The sequence below is a fragment of the Xiphias gladius genome, chromosome 8, assembly GCF_016859285.1.
Source record: "Xiphias gladius isolate SHS-SW01 ecotype Sanya breed wild chromosome 8, ASM1685928v1, whole genome shotgun sequence".
In the NCBI taxonomy this organism is placed as follows: Eukaryota; Metazoa; Chordata; class Actinopteri; order Istiophoriformes; family Xiphiidae; genus Xiphias; species Xiphias gladius.
In genome coordinates, this window is record NC_053407.1 from 11,490,390 (window position 1) to 11,513,545 (window position 23,156).

Consider the following 23,156-nt stretch of genomic DNA (forward strand, 5'->3'; position numbering starts at 1 on the left):
ACAATGGGCCAACAGGTTCAATATTGACGTTCTCCTTAGTGATAGCTGAGTTGGCTGGGTGAGGTCAGGGACTGGACCTTTGTGTTAGCCAGCCAGCATTAGTGGTCACGGCTGGGGGACACTTACTGTAACCTTGGCCTCTAAGTATAATGGAGGGTCTGAGTGAGCCCAGGAGAGGTCCCTCCCCTTTATGGGCCTCATTACCGTAAGAGAGCTCAGTCCTCCAGTGGCCCGATTCAAACACAGATCATTACTTTGTCAAAACAGCTACCAGACCGTGTTGGCACACGCGCAGGCCAGCTTGTGTGGCGAACAGAGTCTCGAAGTGCCAGTTGTTGAGTGCAGCAGCCGTGGGAGATGAGGCAAGGAGAACACATGAAAAAGTAAGCAGAGCACTTTTGGACAAGTGACCGTTTATTAGTTCTTATTCCAACAGTACTTACAATTAGACAGATTCACTGGCAAGTCCCGCATGCTAGGCAAACACACGCACACAAACACTGTGTACAATCTTTTCTCAGAGTTATGGCAAGAGGTGCTACCACAAAATAATAAAACACTCCAGCAAATTCCATGTCGTTGCGTTGCTGAAACAACATCTCAATTGTTGTTTACCTAAAGTGGTCAATTAATCCAAGGCAAACTCATAAAAGAGAAAAGGATGTGGGTTGTCCAGGTAGCCTGATCCAACTGGCTGTGAGTCAGGGCTACTAGGGATACCACACTGTACCACTCCCCAGTGTTGTGGAGGAAGAGGAGGGAAGGAGAGAGACAAGGAGACAGAAGGACAACAGAGGAGACAGAAGGGAAAAGAAACTCCTGAGGGAAGAGGAAAGACAAAGAAGGAGGAGGTGCTGAGGTACTAGAGCCAAAGAGGAGGAGTAAAGGAAGAGGAGGTGGAACAGGAGGGGTAGGAGGAGGAAGGAGAGGAGGTCATCTGAGGTGATGGAGATTCTGTACGGTGGGCTGGTTTCATGAAAGATGGAGCCGGGCCACTCTCCTCCTCCTGTGATTCTGTTCTGGCATGGATTACTGGACTGAAGCCTTGCAAACTCTCTCTCTCACACACACATACGCACACACCCACCCCAAACACATGTCTCGAGTCTCCCACACACATGCTCATTCTTCTTTACTACATACTCGTGAGTGTTTCTTACAGAAATAGAAGTGACATCACAAGAGTCGCGCTGTAAATCAATGCATGTTGCTCCCAGTGAAACACCCACGCACACATACGCGCATAGATGAGGTCCCGGTCAGTGGGTCGTCTCAGAGTCCGAACCACTCGGTGACCCCTCCTCTCCTGGGGTCAGGTTTCTGCCTCTGCTTCTCGTCCTCCATGAACTTCTCCTGCATCTCGTCCATGGAGCCCTCCGCCGGTGTGCTGTCCTTTTCCGGGAATATGTCAGGGAAGGTGAACGTCTGGCCCTGGGCCTGGGATGCGGAGGCAGAAAAAAAAAAAAAAAGCAAAATGAGCTGAGAAACCATCATGTTCCTACGTAGTAACAGGAGGAATTAGTTGTTTATTACCAACAAAAAACATGTCAAACACATTTTCCTTAAACCGTTTCCTTTTCTTTGCAGAGATGAGAAGTGAGATACTGATTTGGAATTCAGTGCACTGTTTCTCCCTCTATATTCCTCTTCCAGTTACACAAATGCTGTTTTTCTCTCTGGCATTCAATTTCTCCTACTCTCTTCCACATTTAATCTCTCATCTCTCTCCATTTCTCTGGTCTTGATTTATTCAGAGGGAAAGGATGGTATCCATTATTTATTCCATACCAACCCATCTCTGGTCATGGCTAATGCATCACTGGCCCAACCGTAGTCTGTGTCAGGCTGCCATAGAGTACAGTACAGCACATACACATGCATGTTTGCGCACCCACACACAAAAAAATAACAGGTCAGTGAGTGCAGGTATGCACATATCCATAGCCTATCCCTCTCAGCCTCTGCCATGGACACCTGGCAACAGGAATTTACTGTTATCAATCTGAACTGGAGCCAAATCCTTGCCGTCCTTGAATGACTCAACTTTATATGAAGCCTTAACATAACTTGTTATGATGAAACTGCATTTTCATTTCTATCACTGTGTGTTTGGATTTTCAGCCAACTGTTAATCCACACAAATGTTCCCAAAGTGATTTACGATCACTATTGCTGTCGTCTACACCAAACAACAGCTTCCTAATGACAAATAGTCAAATGTCATTATGTGACTGATAAACTTCTCAATTATTTTAAATAGAGGCCCATCACTGTAAAATGAATTGCTTCCATGAACACAATTGTCATTCAACCACACTGTTTAAATATGTGAAATATTTTGTTTGGGGTCAGTGTGTAGGCGTTAAGGAATGGTCTGGCTCTGATGTGAATGTTACTTTGTCTGTCTCCAACCCCCAAAATACCAGGAGAAACATGCATATAATTACCACATAGCACGGTTTAATTCCCAAAGGGGGAGACAACGTAAAGCTCCCTCAGCCAAAGATGCAGAATGGAGTTGGCCTTGTCTACTCTACTTGACTGGGACGACCTACAGCAGGAGCCTCGGGTGTTATTACTGTATGTTTACACTTACACTTGCATATATAAATATGTGTGCTCAGGTGCATGTTTGCATGTGTTTTCTGTCTTTTGCTAGTAAGGTTATGACCAGCTATGAACATAAAAACATCAGTTTTTAGACAAGACAAGATAAATAAGGGCTGGATGCTCAGTGGACTTCAGCTCGTAAAAACAATGACTGGTTACACGCTAGTTAGAGCTTTGTCACACACACAAGTTATGAGATGCTCCATACCACATATTTAAAAACAGCAGTCTGGTTTTAAACTAATTTTCTCTCTATTTTTATGTCCCCATGAATCTAAAATTTGTAGTGTTTGCTTCTTCGAGAGGACACTGTTAACCACAGGTTACAGCAAATGTATTTGCTACACAGGCTGCTTATGATAGGCTTCTGATAATAGAAAGTGAAGAGAAAAACAGGCAGGAAATGCAAATGAGCCGTTAATCATATTGTAGAGTCCCTTAAATAAATAAAAAACAATAAACAGTTAAAAACAACAAAATGTTTATGCTGCAAAATGTATATTTTACCTCCAGGTTTATTATAATTACATTTTTAAAAACTTTAACCTCTGTATAAAATTGCTTTTGTTCTATAAAAGCACAGAAACAATGAGCCCCAATGAGCCACTGCCTATTTTTCTTTTTACCTGTCGGAAAGAAACCAGTCCACCTTGCAGCCTCTCTTAGTTAGTGACTAATCCTAATTTGCAGTTTTCAGGGAAAAACAAGACACCCTGGTGGGAGAGGCTGGCTGGTTAATAGCCTCCACAGATCCAGAAGTCATTGCATTAAGTTATTAACCATAACCCAGTCTTTATGCATTTTATCTGCAATCGGGCCTGCCAAGTCCAATCTGACAATACTGACATGACTAGGTATCAAACAACATCCAAACATTCAAAACACAACTATTATGGAAACTACTATTTTGGAATGATACTTTACAGAGTTGAATTCATGTTACTCTAAAACCTGGCCATTTCAGTCTAAACTCTGATACCAGCTTTGAGGAGCAGCGAGAGCAAAACATGCACAACCTTCAATCAAAAGAAAAGCCACCCTGTTCTCGTGTTCCTGTCTTGCGGCAACGCCTGTATTGCAAACTACAGGAGGTTTTTTAAGTGAGTGCAGAAATGCAGAAAGACAGACAAGAGTGCAGTCAGGAGGAGAAGGCTTAGTCAGGCGGAGGCAGAGAGCTGCCAAACACCAAAGAAGCACCTGGAAACTAATGGCCCTGCCAAGGCCCTCACTGTCTCTCTGCACTCGCACACACCGCCATCGAGGAACGCAGAACCCAGAACACAAACACTGGACCACGCCAAGTTAGGTTTTCTGCAGGAGTAAAAGGTAGAGTGAGGAGAGGGGGAAAGAGGCAGCATGGAGAAGATGGGGGTAGAAGATGTGAGGAAGTGACTGGCTGAGGAGTAAGGGTAAAGTAAGGTTGAGTGAGGAAGGGGTCCACCAAAGCACTATAAACTCCAGACCAGGCAGCGGGAGGAACAATGAAGCAGTAAGCCAAACAAGACTTCACCCAACTAGAACCATGTTGTCGCCTGACCATCCCCATTAATACAGCGCAGTACTGGACACCTTGTGTATACACAAGGCAAAGATTAATACCAGCCGCAGAGAGTGCAATTCACAAAAAAACAAGATCAACAAAGCGCTGAGACAACTCTTATGGTTGGCAACAGGCCACACCCTGTGTGTGTGCACGCGTGCGCGCCCGCATGCGCTTGTATCAAGTGTCTGAGGGAGAAAGTGACACAGTGAAAGAAATTTCTGGCAGACAGCAATCATATTTTTGCTTGAAATACATACATCGCACCACAGCAGAGGCAAAGCCCGCGTACCCTCCGTCTCCATGTGCTCCAAGCCAAAACAATCTCTCCTGTGTGTCTGTCTGCCTCTCATTACTTGTGTATTTGTGTATGACAGAGAAAGAGGTAGTGTGTGTATGAGTGCACACTGAGTGATTTATGGAGACGACCTGTCTTCAAGCCTGTCCAAAAAGGACAAAAGTGGAGAAAGACAGTCATTATGTGCCTCCAAGGGTTTTCTTCCTGTCACCTATTGCTTCCTAGATGACAAATTGGAGGAGTGGATATTTTCCCTCAGTCTGCCATCATCTTCACCACCCTCCCAACTGAATCAAGCTGCCATCCAGTCCAATGCTGCTAGCGATGTAAATATACTCCTCTTAAACACATGAACAATCCATTACATCCACAGTTTCCCTCGCAATGGGGGGGGGGGGGGTTGTCATTTAATCTCTATCAATCATTCTCACTTTCCCGAGCTGTGTGTATGTGTATGTTTTCTTATTAAGCTGTAATTCAGTGTCTTGCTCTGTTCCAGGAAGTGTGCATTTAGTGTGTCGGTCTGCCCTGTGTCACATTTGGGGACCACAGTCAGACTTTTAACCAGCTGATTGGGTGCAGCTGTCAAATTATAGACAACAATCGGGTGTCCCCTTATTGTTTTACAGCAGTTACATTCAATAGAAACTAGTTTGTGTCTTCATAGGCATGTACTGCTTGCGTGTAGCTAGTGTAAGCTTTGAGGGTACAAATGTACTTCAATGAAAGGTCTCCAAATCCAACCAGGGTTTGTGCATGTGTGTGTGTATGCTCATGTCTATACCACAGAGTCATACACAAACCAAAAGTAAGCTGTTTTCAGCTCCAGAGGCAAAGGGAGAAAGAGTAGAGTGAAAAGAGAAAAGACCAGGCAAGAGATGGAAAGAGACACACAAAGGACAACTGTATTCTATCTAACTGACCTTTGCCTCTGATCTGTGACACACTGAGCAAGCAGTCGTCACCCAAAACAGCTGCCAAAAAAAAACCAAAAAAAAAAAAAACCTGGTGTGTGTGTAATAACTTCCCCGGTAGGACAAGAAAAAAAAAACGGAAGAGTGTTGAAAGAATAGACAATTGTATCCGGCAACCTTGGGATGCATGTGAAATCAATATGGGGAAAATGTGAAAGGGGGGTGACTCTTTTACTTATTCATAAGCTTAGATTTAAGTAGGAAATATGAAAACTTAAGTTATCCTGGCTTGATGTGTTAAAATGTCTTTGATGAAAATGGGAAGGTCCTGGTACACAGTCCTTTTCCAACCTGGAGCTGAATAGAACATTATGGCACAGTCACCAGCTGAAGACACAAAAGGCTGATTCAACCTGCTGTTCTGAGAGTTAAAACATACGGGACATGACTGGACCGGACTGGAGTAGACCATACATCGCAATGTGACAGATGAGATACACATCAGCGTTTAAATGCTTCTGACTGGGCTGCACAGTAAGCACACAGTAAGAAGTATGCTACAAATCTGAAGAAGAAAAAACAAAAGGAGGCTTTCATTGATGATTACTCAGCCCCATTGAGTTAGGTTTGACTTCATTTTCCAATATCCTCAATCCACAGAATAGCCTTCATGGTATCAGATTTTATGTCCTCTGGAATAAAACAAGTTTGGAGCTACATTTTATTACTTTGAAGACTGTTCAACAGCTGTAAAACTACTTGAGCTGCAATTGCGACTTCCATTCAGATAATGTAGACAAATTAAAAATTGAATCCATCAGAAAATACATACTAACCACTCTTTTAAGACTTGAGATCAGCCTCTCTTTTGTTCTCTCTAAAAACTTTGAGCACCTGGAGTTATTGTGGAGCAAAATAAGATGTGACCCAGGGGGGAGGGCAAGTACACTAACTTATTGGATGACCACACTTGACTGAATTAAAGAACAGAGGAGCTCACAATGTGGTCACAGAGCCTGAAAAGGCTTTAAGTCGTCTGAAACTGTGTGACTGAGCCATTCACACTGACAGACTGTCAGACAAACTACATATCCTATCTCTCTTTTTTGATGAGGGACAATCCAGGAGGCATCGGAAAAGCCATTCTAAAAGCAGTCAATTAAAAAAAAGAAAGAAAGAAAGAAAGAAAGAAAAAAAAAAAAAAAAAAAATCAACCAGATGTTAGCGGTTGTCATTAGAGTACAGTCAAATCTGGACCGCACACTGAAACTGAGAGGTGTTGACGATGCGGTGAGAAATCTCATGAGGCTGTGGTTCACGTGGCTGTGGTGGCATTGTGGTGGTGTGGTGAGGTAAGCTGTAGCAAAGCACAGAGACATCTTGAATACTGCTGGTGGTGTGTGTGTGTGTGCGCAGTGGTGAGAGTGAGACAGAGAGGTGTTCACATTGCAGTAGAATCCATTTGACCGCACGGTAGGAGAGCCTGGCAGACTACAGAGGCAGAGACCAGAGGTGTGAGGTTACCAGGATTTGAGTTGAGGGCAACCCCCTGCTGTGTGTGTGTGTGTGTGTGTGTGTGTGTGTGTGTGTGTGTGTGTGTGTGTGTGTGTGTGTGAGAGAGAGAACTTTTATGGCTATACTTTTTGAGGACCGGTTTTCAGTTTTTAAAACCACTGGAGCGAGGGCATTTTGGCCAGTCTTCACTTTCTGACACACCTTTAAAGGGCTGTTTGAGAGTTAATACTTGGTTTTAGGGTTAGAATTTAGGGTTAGAATTAGGTTTAGGTTAGCTTAAGGGTTGGGGTTAGGCATTTAGTTTTAAAGGTTAAGGGGCCAGGGAACGCATTATGTTAATGAATGTCCTCACAAAGATAGAAGTAGAAGTAAAAATGAGAGAGAGAGAGAGAGAAAGAGACAGAGAGACCCCATTTATCTAGGGAAACGCTTACTGAGCATGAATCATGCTCTTTTTCAGCAACTCATGCAACACCCAAAGCTGTAAGTTGCGGATTTCCTACTGTTGGCCAGCTCCATAACCATCTCCACTTGCACCTGACCAGTTGGAGGACGTTATGTGTCAAGGGATACTCAACTAGAGAGAAGAGAAATTAGTACACTTTTTCCAAAAAGGCTTTAGCAGCCTGACTGTGGATGATTTTAAAAGGTGCAATCACACCTTTGTGAGTCTGTTTTGAAATTTTTGTTGCCTTTTTCTTTGCAGTTCATTTATGTTCACACTGCCCAATCACAAGTGAACCGGGACTTGTAAAGGAAAGTCAGATGGCCTCACAAGTAGCTTATTTATTGGACAGAGTTTTGGCAACCTGTCATCCTGTAAGATTACAGATTTTGGCAGCCAAGGAGCTAGGGGAATAAAAACAAATTTCATTCCAGTTTCTTTGGGTTTAACCAAGCATTGTGGACTTGTCTGTGCTTTGTCCCATAATTTGCCATATCTGGTCTCCATACCAGATAAATTTAATGAAGTGACTACAGTGATCAGTTTAGGCTCAAATTTTTAATACCAAGCTTTAGTAACTGCTGGCTATCCAATGTCAACATCCATCTCCTTGTACCCATAAAATCATATGAAAAAAAAAATAAACAAACAATGGACAACATGAAAACATGTTCATGAAAATGTTTTGTTTGGGCTGTTACTTGTAGTTAGTTCAGATTACATTCCCTGTTCTAAAAAAACTGTTCAGTTCACTTAGACCTATCAGGTCTGCTGTGAATTTTACTGCTCTTACTAGTGTTGTGATGATAACGAAATTATGACTTCTATACAAAAGCTGCCTAAATATTTCGATGTTGATACTGAAATGATACCACAAGCCTGTACTCACCGATTGTCATTTTTAAATCTAATTTGACTAAAGAGAAAACTAGAAAATGTGCTCAGTAGAGCGTAGGTCTCTGCCAAGGTTGTGTATTGAGTATTTTGTGTTCAGTCTGCTCTAGTGCACAACTGCAGTGTACAGGCTAACCACCCTGGGTCTGAGTTTCATCATCATGAAGTGCCAGACTTACAGTTGATGTCATTTATGTTTTATTATTTTCATGCTCAGTAAAATTGTAGTTTATGCGCAATTGATTGCTTTTTGTTTTTTCATACATTTCGGTGTGTTTTTGACAATTAGTACATTCATAACATTAATAATTGGATTATTTTAATTAATTAGATCAAGGTCGTAGTGTTATTAAAGCTTTTACATGGTATGCAGTAATCTGATGTCCCCTATACTTGAGTTTATGCACTTTTGAAAAACAGATATCACTTATTAAGCAGCAATTAATAAGACTCAATACAAGACTCCTTGTTGGAGGTCTGTGCTCTACTGAGCACATTTTCTAGTAATAGAAATAATTATTGAAAAAAGTGTACATGCCATGATTACAATTACCAGTACTGACTGAGTATAACTTGATAATTTATAACTGGTTTTGCTGATTTGCATACTTGTGAATGGCGACTTTTTAGCAGCTTTTAAGTTATGGTAAAGTTAATGTTACTAGTGCGAACGTTGCACTTGCATATAGAGATGTTTGCCACGTTGGTAAGTCAGCTGAAAAGATACGGCCAAATTAAACAGTTATCATTACCCTTAATTGTCTTGTCAAACTCTGATGGTGAATAATGTTTGTTTTACACAAAATAAATCACACTCATTTGATTTCTATTTGAGGGCACTGGCATGATGTAATTATGTTATCTATCACATTCGCTAACCTGTCACTCTTTGAATTCTTTGAACAGGTCGGCATGTCTGTCAGCGAGATGCTTTGCCAAGCTGGATGTGTCGGCTCCCTGGTTGGCATAGGTTTGGAACATCTTTTAGAGACGGGCTTTGTGGTGTCTGTGGGCTTGCCCTGAATGTCAGCTATGTCCAAGAAATAATTCCATACTTGTGCGTCAACAAGCTGTGGACGGTCTGCAAGAGCAGCTTTATTTGCAGCTATTCCTCTTGTTTTGTTGCTTCCATGGTGAGTGGAAGCAGGGCGCAAGGAGTGCAGATAGTGGAAGCCGGAAGCAGAGCACTGCACACACACACTGCCCCGCTGTCGCACATCAACGTAACTCAGGAGACAGGGCTCTTGTTAAAAAGATTCTGAAAAGTATCGGTACTAATAAAATGGGGTGTGGTACCATTTTTCATGGAAGGGTACCGTGATACCTTTTACTATCAGTATATCGTGTAACACTAGTTTTTACCTGACCAAAACAACAGAACTAAAGGTAAGAAGGATGTTTTCACACTGGAGCGAGTTGAAGATTTACCTGACATGAGACAGTGTGAGGTATGTTTGGTAAGGCATGAAAGCTGCTATTGGACTTGGCGCAATAAAATGGTCCAATAAAATAGTCTTGCCTCCACTTCAGAATTGATGTGTAGGGTTTGTTTTCAGTGAGTTCTGGTGTGGTCCCATGGAGGTAACACAAAATGTGTGGGGGGGGAAAAAAACCAACAGCCAACATTTTATATCAAAGCATTCCTCAATGGGGCTGATCACTAAAAATTTGTGTTGTTCCTGTAGGACTTGAATGATATTTCAAAATCGGTATTTATCCTCTTTTTCTGGAATCATACAGTGATGATATGATCTTATTGTGTTAATGGTCTGCAAATCTTTGTTGTGATTTTTCATATTGTGATACACTGCATATCGATATGAGAAAGTGCTGTGATAATAATTTTAACCATTTCAGCCATCTCTAGTGTGACAGATGTAACATAGCTGTCATAATGTGTAGCAATGGTGCCGTGTTGCCCAATAGATCTACAGTTTGAACAGACTGTTGTGTATACTAACAAAGCCACATTAATGACTCCTGCTCTGAAAGGCTAAAAGACAGAAACTTGGGTTCGCACTCAAGTATTTAGACCAAACCTGCAAACGCCCTAAAAAGCTACAGATTATAACTGTATCAGTCCACACATGCTTTGCAACACACTCCAACTGTTGATTTTAGGTACTATACCCACACTGTGCTCATACTGTTGACCTCTAGTCTGCAGTTTCTTGTTTTAATATTGCATTATCTAGGAGTGCTTTTTTTATCTGCAATCACAAAGAAGAAATAGTCGAAGAAAAACTGGGAGAGGCAGGAAAGACGATGTAAGAGGGCAGGAGAGGAGAAGAGATGTAGCCCAATGATTGTAAACAGCTCCCGCTGCCAGGCCCCTGGGTGGGCCACACATTCACTCTCAATTTATCTCATTGACACACACACACACACACACACACACACACACACACACACACACACACACACACACACACACACACACACACACACACACACACACACACGAGTCGAGGACAAAAATCTGACTTCAATGTTATATTTCGTTAGCGTGCAGGTTGCACTAACATCAGCGACGGCTAAGCTGTTACATACAGTTTTCAGGTCATTTGCCAAACTCGCTGTACATATGAGACATGCCAGTTTCCCATGGCATATCTGGCGCTTGACTTTTTGGGGTTCATCTTCACAAATTTGGTTATTCCAGATGCTTGACTTTTTCCACATCTGGCTAGTGTTGTTGTAACTTGTAAGCCTGTCGTGGTCACGTGTCAACTTAGTATTGAAGCTTTGAGGCATTCAGGTCAGCCCTAACACACACACACACACACACACACACACACACACACACACACACACACACACACACACACACACACACACACACACACACACACACACACACACACACACACACACAAACCTGCCCTGTTGTGCCTCCGTCCAGACCCTTTGGTATAAACTATTCCAGGAACAGAAGAGTGAGAGACAGAGATGGAGATAGAGTGAGGAGAAGGGGGGCTGAAGGATTAAAGAAAGTCGATACCAAAAGATAGATAAAACTTGACTGTTGTCAGGAAAGACAGTGAGGGGAAAACAATCCAGTTGGAAGATATAAGACAATACACTGAAGCTAATTTAATCTTTGTTCAACCAGCTAAAGTAGAGTTTAAAAGTCAAGTGAAGAGGTCAAACTTTCGAAATGACATGAGAGCCTGAGGGGCATTTAGCACAATAACAGCTGAGTATGAGAGAAAGAGCACAGTGAAATCACCTCTTTCTGTAAAAGAAAGATAAGTGGCAGTGAGAGTAGACCACTAACCAACAGTATCCTGCTGTGGGTTCGTTCAGGGTCATGACCCTGGCCCTCCCTCCAATTACAATGACATCTCTTCCACAGCCCAGCAACAGCCAAATAACTTGGTCAGCTTTGGCTAGCAGCAGAGTATGTTTTTGTGCATCTCCATGTCATTCAAATTAAGAATCATTACAGTATGCTACACATGATGGAGACAGACAATATTTTGGACAATGTTTGCAGTGTTTTGTGTGCATAAATGTATACTGTAAGTACAAATGGGCCAAATTCCTACCTTTATATTCACATAGTTATGTTTATATTTCTATATACTTCCAAGAGATCAGATTATGTAGGGAGATGTTGTAGTGTGCGGTGACAAACACACTGCATTTCCTGGGGCTGCTTCCCAATAAAACTCTCCCATGTTTTCCCAAGTTGAACGTTTTTAATGTGAAGCAGCAGCGGTAAGCTGTTTTGTTTGCATTGGCAGTAACTTAATATACAGCTAGGACGCAGTGTATAGACACTCAACAGTAAACAGTAAGACTGATATCAATGTGACATAATTGCGCTGGATTACATGCATGCTTTGTTTTCCTGTGAATCCCTCAAGCTTAAGTTGGCAATCTGTATCTAACAAGGGACTGGCAGCCTCTACCACTACCAGTAAAAAAGAGGTACTTACTGAATGTAAAGACATTTGAAGGGCCTTTGAAGAAAAAATGCAGACGATAAATAGTATCAAAACTGGGGTATGATTTCATTAAAATCTTAAGGAAAATAATTTGAAATTACAATTTCTTAGTCAGTGTTATAAAAATGTAATAATCCATTTTTTATTTTACAATATAATAACAATATAAAACATAATTAAAATGAGCACAACCTTAAAAAAATGATGCTGTAATGTATGAACTCGTGTTCACTTTTAGCTAAAATGTAATCTGCCTTCCAGCCTTACATCGATGTATAGTTTCAGCCTTAAACATCGCGTGTTACTGATTAGGATCTTCCTAATCAGTTACACACAGTGAGGCGTCAGTTCAAATTTTTAAAAATGTATTTAAAAAGTACTGCATTGGATTGGTATTTGGTATCGGTCAGTACCTTATCCAAGTACCAAGTGTATATAAGATTTAGTATTGGCAGCGAAAGTTGAGTCGGTACATTAGCGCATGCTTCAGTGACAGAGAAGTAAATTCATCTTTTTATAATAGATATTAACAATTATGCTTTTTTTTAATGCAGTTAAACAGTAAGAGAAAGCACATGAAAAAAACACTTATCATACATCAAGATATGCACAGACTCATATCTAACTGTAAGGTATCGAGTGATCCTCAGCCCTAGTGTGTACATGCTTTGTGGGACAAAGAGTCGGAGTCGGGCAGGTGGGTGAGCAATGGCTCTGGTATCAACTGAAAATCCTCTAAGATATATCGCAGGGAACCTCTGAAATACTTGTACATACATCCAGTGATACATGCGCATATACTTCTGCCCAGAGACAAACAGAGGTTGTGAGCGAGAAAGTGTATGCGCGCGTGTGCGTGCGCGCACATGATAGTTTTCATGCCTGGGCATGTCTTCTCTCAACCTGCTACTGGAGACATTGGACCCTGGTAACAGAGCTCTCATTTAAAGATCATCACCATCTAAATACAAACCCAGCCAAAGACGTTTACATCCATCTGGTGTTGAACTGGACGCTCTGGAAATAACGACAACAATAACAATAACAGTAACAGCCAAGAGTAACACAACCAAATCCGTCCATATGAGTAATAACGGTGAATCATATCACCTTCAGTCTGAGACGCCCGCCCAACCTCTGTACCTTAAAGCCAAATCACACCTAAACCTTGCCTGTCTCAACCATCCACCCCCATTACAAACACACACACACACACACACACACACACACACACACACACACACACACACAGCTGTTCACTATCATTATCCCCTCCATCTATGTCATTCACCCCCCCAACCCCCACAATGTACCCCATTTCTCTCTCACCAATGCATGTAAACAACCCTCGCATACCCCCCCCCCCCCCCAATTTCAAGCGTCCCTCCACCTACCCTGCCCCCTCTCAGCCCCAGACCCAACTATCTAGGCTACCAAACACACACACAGTTACACCCTTGCACAAAAACATACACATACATATACACACACACACACACACACACACACACACTCACCCCTACATGCACATGCAACATAAACATCCAGGCAATGCCCCTGCCCCCTCCCCAACTCTGAGGAATGCGGGGACCAGCTGGTGGAGAAAATAAAAAACGAAGAAGCATACCAAAACAGGAAATGCATCAGCAGGGGCCTATCAGAGGGCTTTATCAGGCCAGTGGCGGCCCCGTTGAGAACCTGGGTGGCGCCGCATGCTGATTGGCTGATCAAAGTGGCAGCTGTGTCATTACAGGTCAAGAGGTCAGGGGTAATCAAGAGAGGTTACGAGCATGCGCGCTCGTGCATGTGTGTGTTACTGTTGGTGTGCATGTGTGTGTGTTGCCATGGCTATCTAAATAGTGGGAACCTGGAGGAAATGTGGGAGGAAATGAGGGTGAGGAGAGAAGATGCTGCAGAGAGAGATAAGTAAGGATCAGTCAAAAACGACAAAAGGAAAGATGGAGAAATAGTTTGGAGACAGAGACAGATATATAGAGACAGAGAGAAAGAAAGAGAGAACAAGAGTCCTTGAGCTCCAGATCTAAGTGTGTATTCATACAGCTGAACTATGTTCATGTATTACGTTACATAGGATTTCTGTACTATTCTGAGACATTTGTAACACTTGTCTTTCTTTTGTTTTTCTTGATAAAAATCATCAATAAAATTTGCTGCGGGAAAAGATCAGCGTAGTCATGATATTAAAGTTTGTATTATGTTAACTGAATTGGGCGTAAAAAGTCAAACATGTAAAAAGAAACAACAGAGAGCCTCAACTGAAGCCTTTTCAAAAAAGGTTTGCGTGTGAGATTCCAAACCGGATGGTTAGGACCCTCCTCTGTTCTCTATAATTCATGTTCTCTCTCCACTGAGCTCTTATGAAACCTAGACGTACACACACACACACACACACACACACACACACACACAGGATTTTACTTAGGAGTGAATTTTCCAAATCAGGAGACACATAGGGAGATGTGGGCCTTTCAGCATCGCTTGATTGCCAGGAAAAGCTTTTCCTTTTATTAGCCTCACCACCAGCATACGTGCACGTGTGTGCACACATATGTATGTACATACACTAATTAGTGTATCAGCCCATTCCTTCCTTCCGAAGGTTTATACACACAGAATGGTGACAGATACATTCAAGTGAAATTAGGGCTGTATGACTCTGGATAAAAGGCAAATGTTGATTTTCTCACTTGGAACTGTTAATGGTTTTTTTTTGGTTTAAAATCTTGGTAAAAATTTTAATAAATTATGTTGCCTTTGCAGCTGGGCCTGAAAACTCACTGGACATAGTGAATCATTAAATAAAATAAGGCGCTTGTAAAAGATGATTGTGCAGTTGGAGTGCAGAGAAGCTTGCTTGGCCTTGATAGCTTCATCATTTATCCTTTCCTTTTCTTATATTGTTTTTCCCTGAAGCTTCTGGTAGTAGATCATTACATATATTAATATAACATAGTATCTAACGGTATAAAACATGAGCATCTTTTCACAGTTTAATGTGTTTTCTGTGAATTCATGGTCTTGTTTGTATGCTTTGTTTAAATATGCCTGCTGCCCAGAGTAGTTTGTTAAAATGAACAGGACATTGACACGTTATTCTAAGACGATAACCCTGGCTATTTGTACATAGTTATTCTTTTTAACTAAGTATACGCACAAGGAATAAGGGGATGCCCCTTTCTGTGAAGAGTAGAGTTTAAGGTTTCAAGGGTAGTTGTATTGTTAATTCCTCCCCTTCTTCTGACTGGTGTGTTTGCTTTGAATTACATCAAGATTTACAGTACAAGAAACCTAGTTAGCTACTATATTCAAGGGTAGTGAAAAGGACTTTAGCATACAGGAGAAACGTGGAAATGTAAGAATTACTAGTGGTATGAATTGAAATTGCAATTTTCATACGATGAATCATCCAGCCCTATGTGAAAGAAAAATGAGACAGACACAAAAGGGAAGAGAGCACTGGGGAAAAAGTGGCAGAAGTTAAAAATGTTAATTGGTGTGATAAGCAAGGGTGAGGCAGCACAGGGAAGGGAAGGAAGCAGAGCGGCAGACAGACAGACAAGGCTGTGTAAGGAAAGCCTGTGTTTGCGTGACAAGGTGAAAAGGAGGAAGAGGGAGGGAAGGAGAGCGGGAGCCATCATGATCCAAATAGTTGAAAATAATAAAATTCCACACAGATAAGCAAGATTTCCCCCTCGGCCCAACCGCCTGATTCAGCACCTCCAGCTCCAGAGAGCCGGGGCTTTGCTCAGAGTGGAGAACAGGAACGTGAGGAAGAGGTGGGGGGTCACGGGGGTTTACATCCCCTCATCCTGTACCCCTCTTCACCACCACACCCCGGTCCAACTAGAAACACAAAGTCACACACACATACACATACAACCCCAGAGGGTCTACTGTTAAGCAACAAGGAGTCAAGATAGGAGATGTAGGGAGGTTAGTGAGAGAAGCTGTACAGCAAAACGTTGCCATCTAGTGTCAGTCAAACAGAGAGGAGAGTCAGACTTGGCCACATCTTCCTTTTCATTATCACTCTCAATACAGCTGTTTCTTTCTCTCTCCCCCCTTTTCAGCTGTGTCACAACTCCTCCATGTTTGCCACTCGGTCTCTCCCTCTGTTTGTTTGTCTCTCTCTGTCTCTTTCTCTCTCGCTCCCTCTCTCTACCCTCTCTCAACCCGATCTCTTTCACTTCGAGCGATGCCTTCCCTGTGGATCGAGCGGGGGTGGAGAAAGCGACAGAAAGAAACACGGGAAATGAGCAATTTGAATGAAGCTACCACTTATTCTACAACTGTTGGTCCAACCCCATATCTTGTTTTGTTCTGTGGTCGTTGGGTCGGGACATGGCTTTGGGGCAATTCGACTGGTGCATCTGGTTTGCCGTAATGCTGCCAGTGACCAGGGCTCCAGAGAGAAACCTTGACACCTTTTTTACTACTTTTATGAAAACTCGTCCACTGGCACATAAACAATACTACAGATCTGTTGGTGGCAAAAAGAGCTGTGTGTGTGTGGGTGTGTGTGTGTGTGTGTGTGTGTGGGTGTGTGAAAGAGATCTGCTTTTAGTATGTGCAAAATATAAATATAAATATAAAAAAATATATAAATATAAATATAAAAGAATAGAACATTTAAAAAAGTGTTAAGACAAGATCACCATTTTCCAAACCTCATTAGAAAAAATATTATTTTTAGGGTTTAAGTATGTAACCTAGGGAAGTAAACACAACCTCTTAAAATGTATAAGAATACATGACCACAATGAATTTGTGTAATGTTTTAATGTTATGGAAATTACTATTTTACTAATTTAATAACATTTTAGATACCTGTACATGGGTCTAAGCTGTCCTCATATGTGAAGAAATAGATCCTGGCTAATATCAAAATAGTGACATCACTGGTTTATGTGTGAACAAAACTAGCTGCTCATTTTATGACAACTAAAGGTCCGTATCGTGACAACACCTTGGACCATCTGTGTGCCTGCTCTCCCTTCTGCTACAGACGTTTCACTCATGATCTACTTTCAATACTTTCGCCCTTATGCAGACTCTGCTCTGACTGTATGAAGTGTGCTTTTGTCTACAGATAAACTCTGTTGAATGGAGCTTGTGTGGGATTTGTGCAACCACACTTCACAAAAAGAAAGACTTAGGACGATGCTTAAAGATTCCATGCAAGCCCAAATGACTGTTGATGCACATGGACTTCTAATCTCTGGGTGATTTTATCAGGTGTATACCGACTGTCAAACAACAGTTAACTCATGTGGATTGCTCCTCCCTTCTGACCTCCTCTGAAAACAACTTGAGGAAAACATCTGACATTCCTTCCGTTACACAGACACCATCACAGTTTTTCCAATAACATGATGGAGAACCTTTGCTCCTTCACAACCTCTCCTGTTCAATTAGAAAATCAAGTTAGGAAAATGTTCCTAATGTAATTTTCTACATTTTTTTTCAAAACTGTTCCGTTTAACACAATGGAGTTAAAACCACAGAACTGCAAATGAAAATTTCCAAAAACTTGTAAGCAATGTTAAAATACAGCTTGTTGTCAGACGACCAATCAGCTGTAGACAATCTACTTATTGGTTATACTTACTTTTACAGCATGCATTTGATATTTACAGCACAATGTGGCACTAAACTGGATCATTCAGAAATGCTGAGACCAGTCGGACATCCCATTCATAGTGTCAACCTCCATTTGCTATCAACATGCACTCTGAGCACTCAGCCCACTGAAGTGCTGCAGCTGGCACCAGCCAGCAAAGCTCGCTTGCAAACTAGCTGCCACTCCAAAGACGGAAAATAATTCCTCCCCAGACCAAAACTCACCACAGGCTTTTCATTTACATACCAGGCAGAGAGCACTTTATCGTAAATGTTTGACTGCCAATAACGTTGCCGAACAATGACTGAAAACATTCAAAAATGGCTATAATTTCAGAAGTGGAGTGCTTTCTCTTTTATGAAAAGCACTAGAATGGGTTTACGAGGGTTCCAATGAAAGCAACGTTTAACTGGAAATGGTGGCATGGTGCACTTCAGCGGTGAGATGGGCCAAGAGAATTTAATAAGGGTAAACCACGGGGTCTGACACGCATTATGAACATGGCCGGCTGTTTTAAAAAAAAAAAAAAAAAAAAAAAAATCCTTCTTTTCTACCAGACACATCCTGATTTTGACCAAAGTCAACTTTGAAAGAAGAATTGCTGCAAAAATGTTATAGGTTTTCCTTTTAATAAAGATGATGTGACTTGCTTTGTTAGTGCTAGAATATTCTTAAAAACCTGAGGAAAATGTATCTACACAAAAGTTACAGTGAACCAGACAAGAAATCTAATTACACCTACTGTATATGAAGTAATGTCTACAAGAGGTCAAAAAGTGCAGTGCAGGATCGGATTTTCCGACATCAGCCCTTTACAGCATCAAATAGATGGAACAGTATGAGTTGACTGAGAAAATCAGAAACAAGTGTTACCCCGACTGCAGCAGCTAGAGTTAGCCCTCAGCTAGTCCTAGCGGTGCATGAAAGCAGTCTGACTCTAAACACACCAGTCCCATTAAAGTGCAGCCAGACCTAAAGGCAGTCTGATAGACTCAAGATTTTTCATTTTGTAATGCTGTTTTTGTCACCCCAACAACAGCACCACCACCCTGTCTCACACACACCGTCTCTTCCCCCTCCCCTAGATCGCTTTGCCCCGTCTCTGGACCTCCCTGCTCTGGCATGACTCCATCATGCCCTTAGTCAACTCCCCTGCTCACCCCTCGCAGCCCCTCACACACACATGCACACTTTCCCACACACAGTGCACATTTCACACATGCAGACACTATGTCTTCCCCCGATACTGGGGTCCCCCCTAAGCCTGAGGAAAATGGCCGTCACGGAACCCCGCTAACGGGAGGCCTCCCCTCAACCACAAACCAAGAGTAAGGAATGAGAGAGAGAAAGAGAGAGAGAGAGCAAATGTATTACTGCTGCAATATTAGCTGATGGAGGGAGCCACGGGAGAAGGGGGGAGAGGGAAGGATGAGGGTAGAATGGGGGGACCGCGGTGTGAGCATCGACCCACAGAACACTCTCCCACATGTGGAGTCAATTAGGAACAATCTTGTTTTCTACCCACCGCTGCAAAAGAAAGGAGGGTTTTCTGGGGCTTTGTGTGTGCGAGTTTGTGTGAGCGTGTGTGTGCGTACACAAGAGAGAGAGTGAGGTAGGAAAGGGAGTTGAGAGAGAGCATGTTTTTCCAAAAACCTGCCAGAGAAATAGGCCGGATATTCGGTTTTATATCAAGCCATTTTAAGCACAAAGAGCCTGCATCTCAGCATTTCTGCCCGCTGTTCACCGTCAAATGAGCATGACTTCAAAAAACCACAACGTGATTGCAACTACAGAGCGAATGACACTCAAGGAAAAACATCAGTCCTCTTGGGCTCAGCATGCATGAATGATGCACACATGTCATAGATGAGTGTGTGTGCCTGTCTGTTGTTCTGCATCTTCACACCTATCATCTTTGTGTGCATGTGGTGAGACAGAAGAATCACTACTGACTCTGCTGGGAATTCCAGATGCACACAAAATCACAGGCCACTTCCTTGATGTCAGACAAGAGGAAGTCTCCCTTTTAAAAGATTCATGGCTGCTTCAATTATGTATCGTCTTTAAAATTGTCATGTTTAGACAATTTTCATTATTCATCCATTTCAAGATCGATGGCTCCCAGTCGGGTGGGCAGCACAGCATAAACAAGCGTCTACACCACTGTTGATTTATCTGCACAAGATCATACCGGCAGGCACAAAACAAAGGCCCCTTGCTTTTCACATCTGCAGCAAAGGCACATTAAAAGAGTGACTTTTTTGACGTTTTGAAGGGAGGTTTGTGTGATTTCAAAGACTAACAGACTTCAAACATTGGCAAGACATGCAGGGAATGGGCATTCCTGACCCAAAGCTCACCTCAAATACAGGTGTGAAGGCAACGGTCATGATGCAACAAGTCTGGGCTGACAAGGTAGATGCAAGGTAGAGCTGTGTGATTTGTGTGTGTCCACGTATATGTGTGTGCGTCACGGGGTTTCCCATAAAAACAAGGAAAGCAATGGCAGGTAAAGCAACAGTGCTTTTTAATTTTAATTTGTGCATGTGTGCACACTGATGTTCATTTTTGTTATGTGTGTGACAGAGTAAGAGTGAATTTGAGAGCTCACCTTCAAAGTACGCCTGCCCTTCAGGGCTCTATCAGGGAAACATCAACTAACCCATCTCACCTCCCACAGCCAGCAACCCCCCATTTAAAACTAGCCCATGACACAAAAGCTGAAGGCTCAAGGCACAAAGAAATGCACTTTCCTCCTGAATGTTCAGTTTAATGATGCAGCCCCCACAATAAGAAGAAAAAAAAAAAAAAAAAAAAAACACGATGGGCTGGGTGTTAGAGAAAGTTATTGTGGAGAGGTCTCCACCTCCCATTGTGTACTGGACAGGAGTCAATGAGCTAATGCTACTCAAACAACACACTGACATGAAAACTCTGGGAGTAGGAGGATGAGTGTTTATGTGCTTGTGTGTGTTTGTGTGTGTGTTCTCACCAGCTGAACGTAGGCTACTTTATAGTCAGGCTGCTTAACCTTCTGATTTAGGTGATTCCTCTTCTTGTTGGAGCCTGAGAAACACAAAAAGCGGCAGGTATTGCATTTGTGACATTCATGAATATGGTGAGAGTAGGGTTGGACGACATTACGATTTACCGTAAAGACGACGAAAATTTTTCAAGTGGTAAAGCCTTTGCTCTAGTTATACTGGGTCTTTGCGAGCAATGTTTAACATCATCAACAATTTTCACATCTTTTTACCTGCAATGCAATTATCACATTATGTTTCATGCCTATCTGAACCCCAGATATTTTACATCACATTTTTGTCCCCTGTAGAACAGAGTACTTTGTGTGGACGTGTGGTAAAGCAGAGCCTGATCTTGTTGGGAAGCAGGGAGGCAGGTTAACCTCTTCCTCAACTGGAGATGATGACATCATCCTCTCTTCTGTTATACTAAGTCTGGAAGAGAGGGGACCCGGTAGACCTGTTGAGTGCATGTGTGTGTGTGTCGCACATTTGTGTGAGTGTGTGTGTGTGTGTGTGGAGGGAGGTTAGGAACTTGGTTTCAAATAAATCAAAAGCTAATACTTACTAAACTTACAGGCACTTTACACAGGTATTTAATCTTTACGTTACATGATGAAAACGCCAGTATCAATGATGGATAATGAGCAGACCATCAAACAGTTCAGTTCTGCTTTCGAACTCTAATCTCAATGAGACCCTGATGGTCAAGTCAACAGGCCTTCTGAGTAACTGCCATTGCCATGGGAACGGTTTATGACATGAAAAACAAGGGAAACATTCCGCTGTAATGAGTCATTTGTGTGCGTGTGTGTGTGTGTGTGTGTGTGTGTGCGTGTGTCTGTGTGGTACATGTAGCTAGTAATCACTAACCAGGCAGCTCACTGCTCAGGGAAAGCCCTGAGCAGGGTTGTAAAACACCCCCCTCCACGCCCTCCTGGCTAACTGGAGGCCCCTGTGTGGGTGGGAGACAGAGGTAACGAAGTGTGTGTGCCTGTGTGTGTGTGTATGTGCGTATGTGCCTTTGTGTGTGTGAGTAGGTTGCTGAGGAAATCCACAGGGAAATGCTACAACCATTGAAACAGCAAGGTAAGACCAACAAAAAAACATAGAAGACACACACACACACACACGCAAACTTTGAAAAAGTACGAAGTGTGTTTCTCTTACTTCATGTAGCCCTTTCCTTACACATACAGTCACACAGACAGACCTTTCATACAACAGTCGCAAACGCAAGCACAATTTCTCCCACTTTGAGATTGCGGTTTGGCAGCCAGCTATCACGTTACAAATCCCAGGCCGGAGGGGTAACCATGGCAACTCCTTCCAAAATACCCCTGCCGCCCATGGAGGGGAAAAAAGGGTCGTTTGCGCCCCTCGCTCTTCTCTGCCTGTTCCCGTCTTTACGCTGCCAATGGAGTGGAACTCCTGACGCAGACAGGGATACCTTCTCTGACGCACCTCAGGATCACCAGGGGCCCTGAGCCACCCTTTCTTCTCTATCCCCCTCTGACCCCCCAACGCTCACTGCTTTCCTTACACCCACCCTCCTGAGGGGCTTTCCTTTTTCCCCTAGCCTTTAATGACACAACCCTAATAAACAGCATTAATGGGTACTCCACACTGTACGCTAGGCTAAGCTAGGCGCCTCTCTCCTCCTCCCTCCTTCCACGTCTCCTTCACAGGCTCTCCTCCAGAGGTAGAGGGGGCTCCTCATGGCCCGTCAGGCACAGCACAGAGGGGGCTCATGCCTCCTCAGCCTGTCCTTCAGTGTCTCTCCAACTCTATATGTCCTCTCCTTCTGTTCTTCCACGAACTTGCAAATTCCTAGGTTCCCTTGTAGAGAGCCCTCAAATCAGTCCGTGCAAACTTAAGTCGTTTCCTCCCCCTATAAAAAGCCAAGAGGATTTTTTAAGGCAATGATATAACACTGTTCTTGGCTTTGTGATCATCCTTGACGGGGGGGGGGGGTTTGGGGTTGGGATGGGTGTAAGAGGGGATGGGGCACTTAAGGCCCTGAAGTTGCAAGTTTGTAAGAGAATAGTATGTGTTTGTGTCGAGGGAGCGTGGGGTGTCCTGGGACAGCTGGAAGCTGGAGTGCTGCAGCAGCAGATTGTCAGATAAGCAGCTGTGTGTGTTAGGGGGGAAAGAGAGCCAGGCACGCTAACCACTACCGCAACTACCCGCTGGAAAGCACTCCCGCTGCTGCATGTCAATAGGAAGACAATCTATATTGCAAGCTGAAATTGCTAATCGCTGCTAACCACCACTGACAGTCTCCAAAACAGAATCAATCTGACTTTATGCTTCCTAAAACAAAAAT

At 42.8% G+C, this 23,156-nt stretch overlaps 1 protein-coding gene across 1 annotated transcript in view; it reads right to left on the reverse strand.

Moving 5' to 3' along the window:
- Positions 1-393: 393 nt before the first annotated feature.
- mrpl23 (mitochondrial ribosomal protein L23) overlaps positions 394-23,156 on the reverse strand; it is a 38,619-nt gene continuing 15,856 nt past the window's right edge. The window contains exons 4-5 of the mRNA XM_040131903.1: positions 20,800-20,873; positions 394-1,437 (exon numbers count right to left, since the gene is read on the reverse strand). Of these exons, the coding sequence (XP_039987837.1) occupies positions 1,273-1,437; positions 20,800-20,873 (239 nt within the window). The 3' untranslated portion in view covers positions 394-1,272. The remainder of the gene's footprint in view (positions 1,438-20,799; positions 20,874-23,156) is intronic.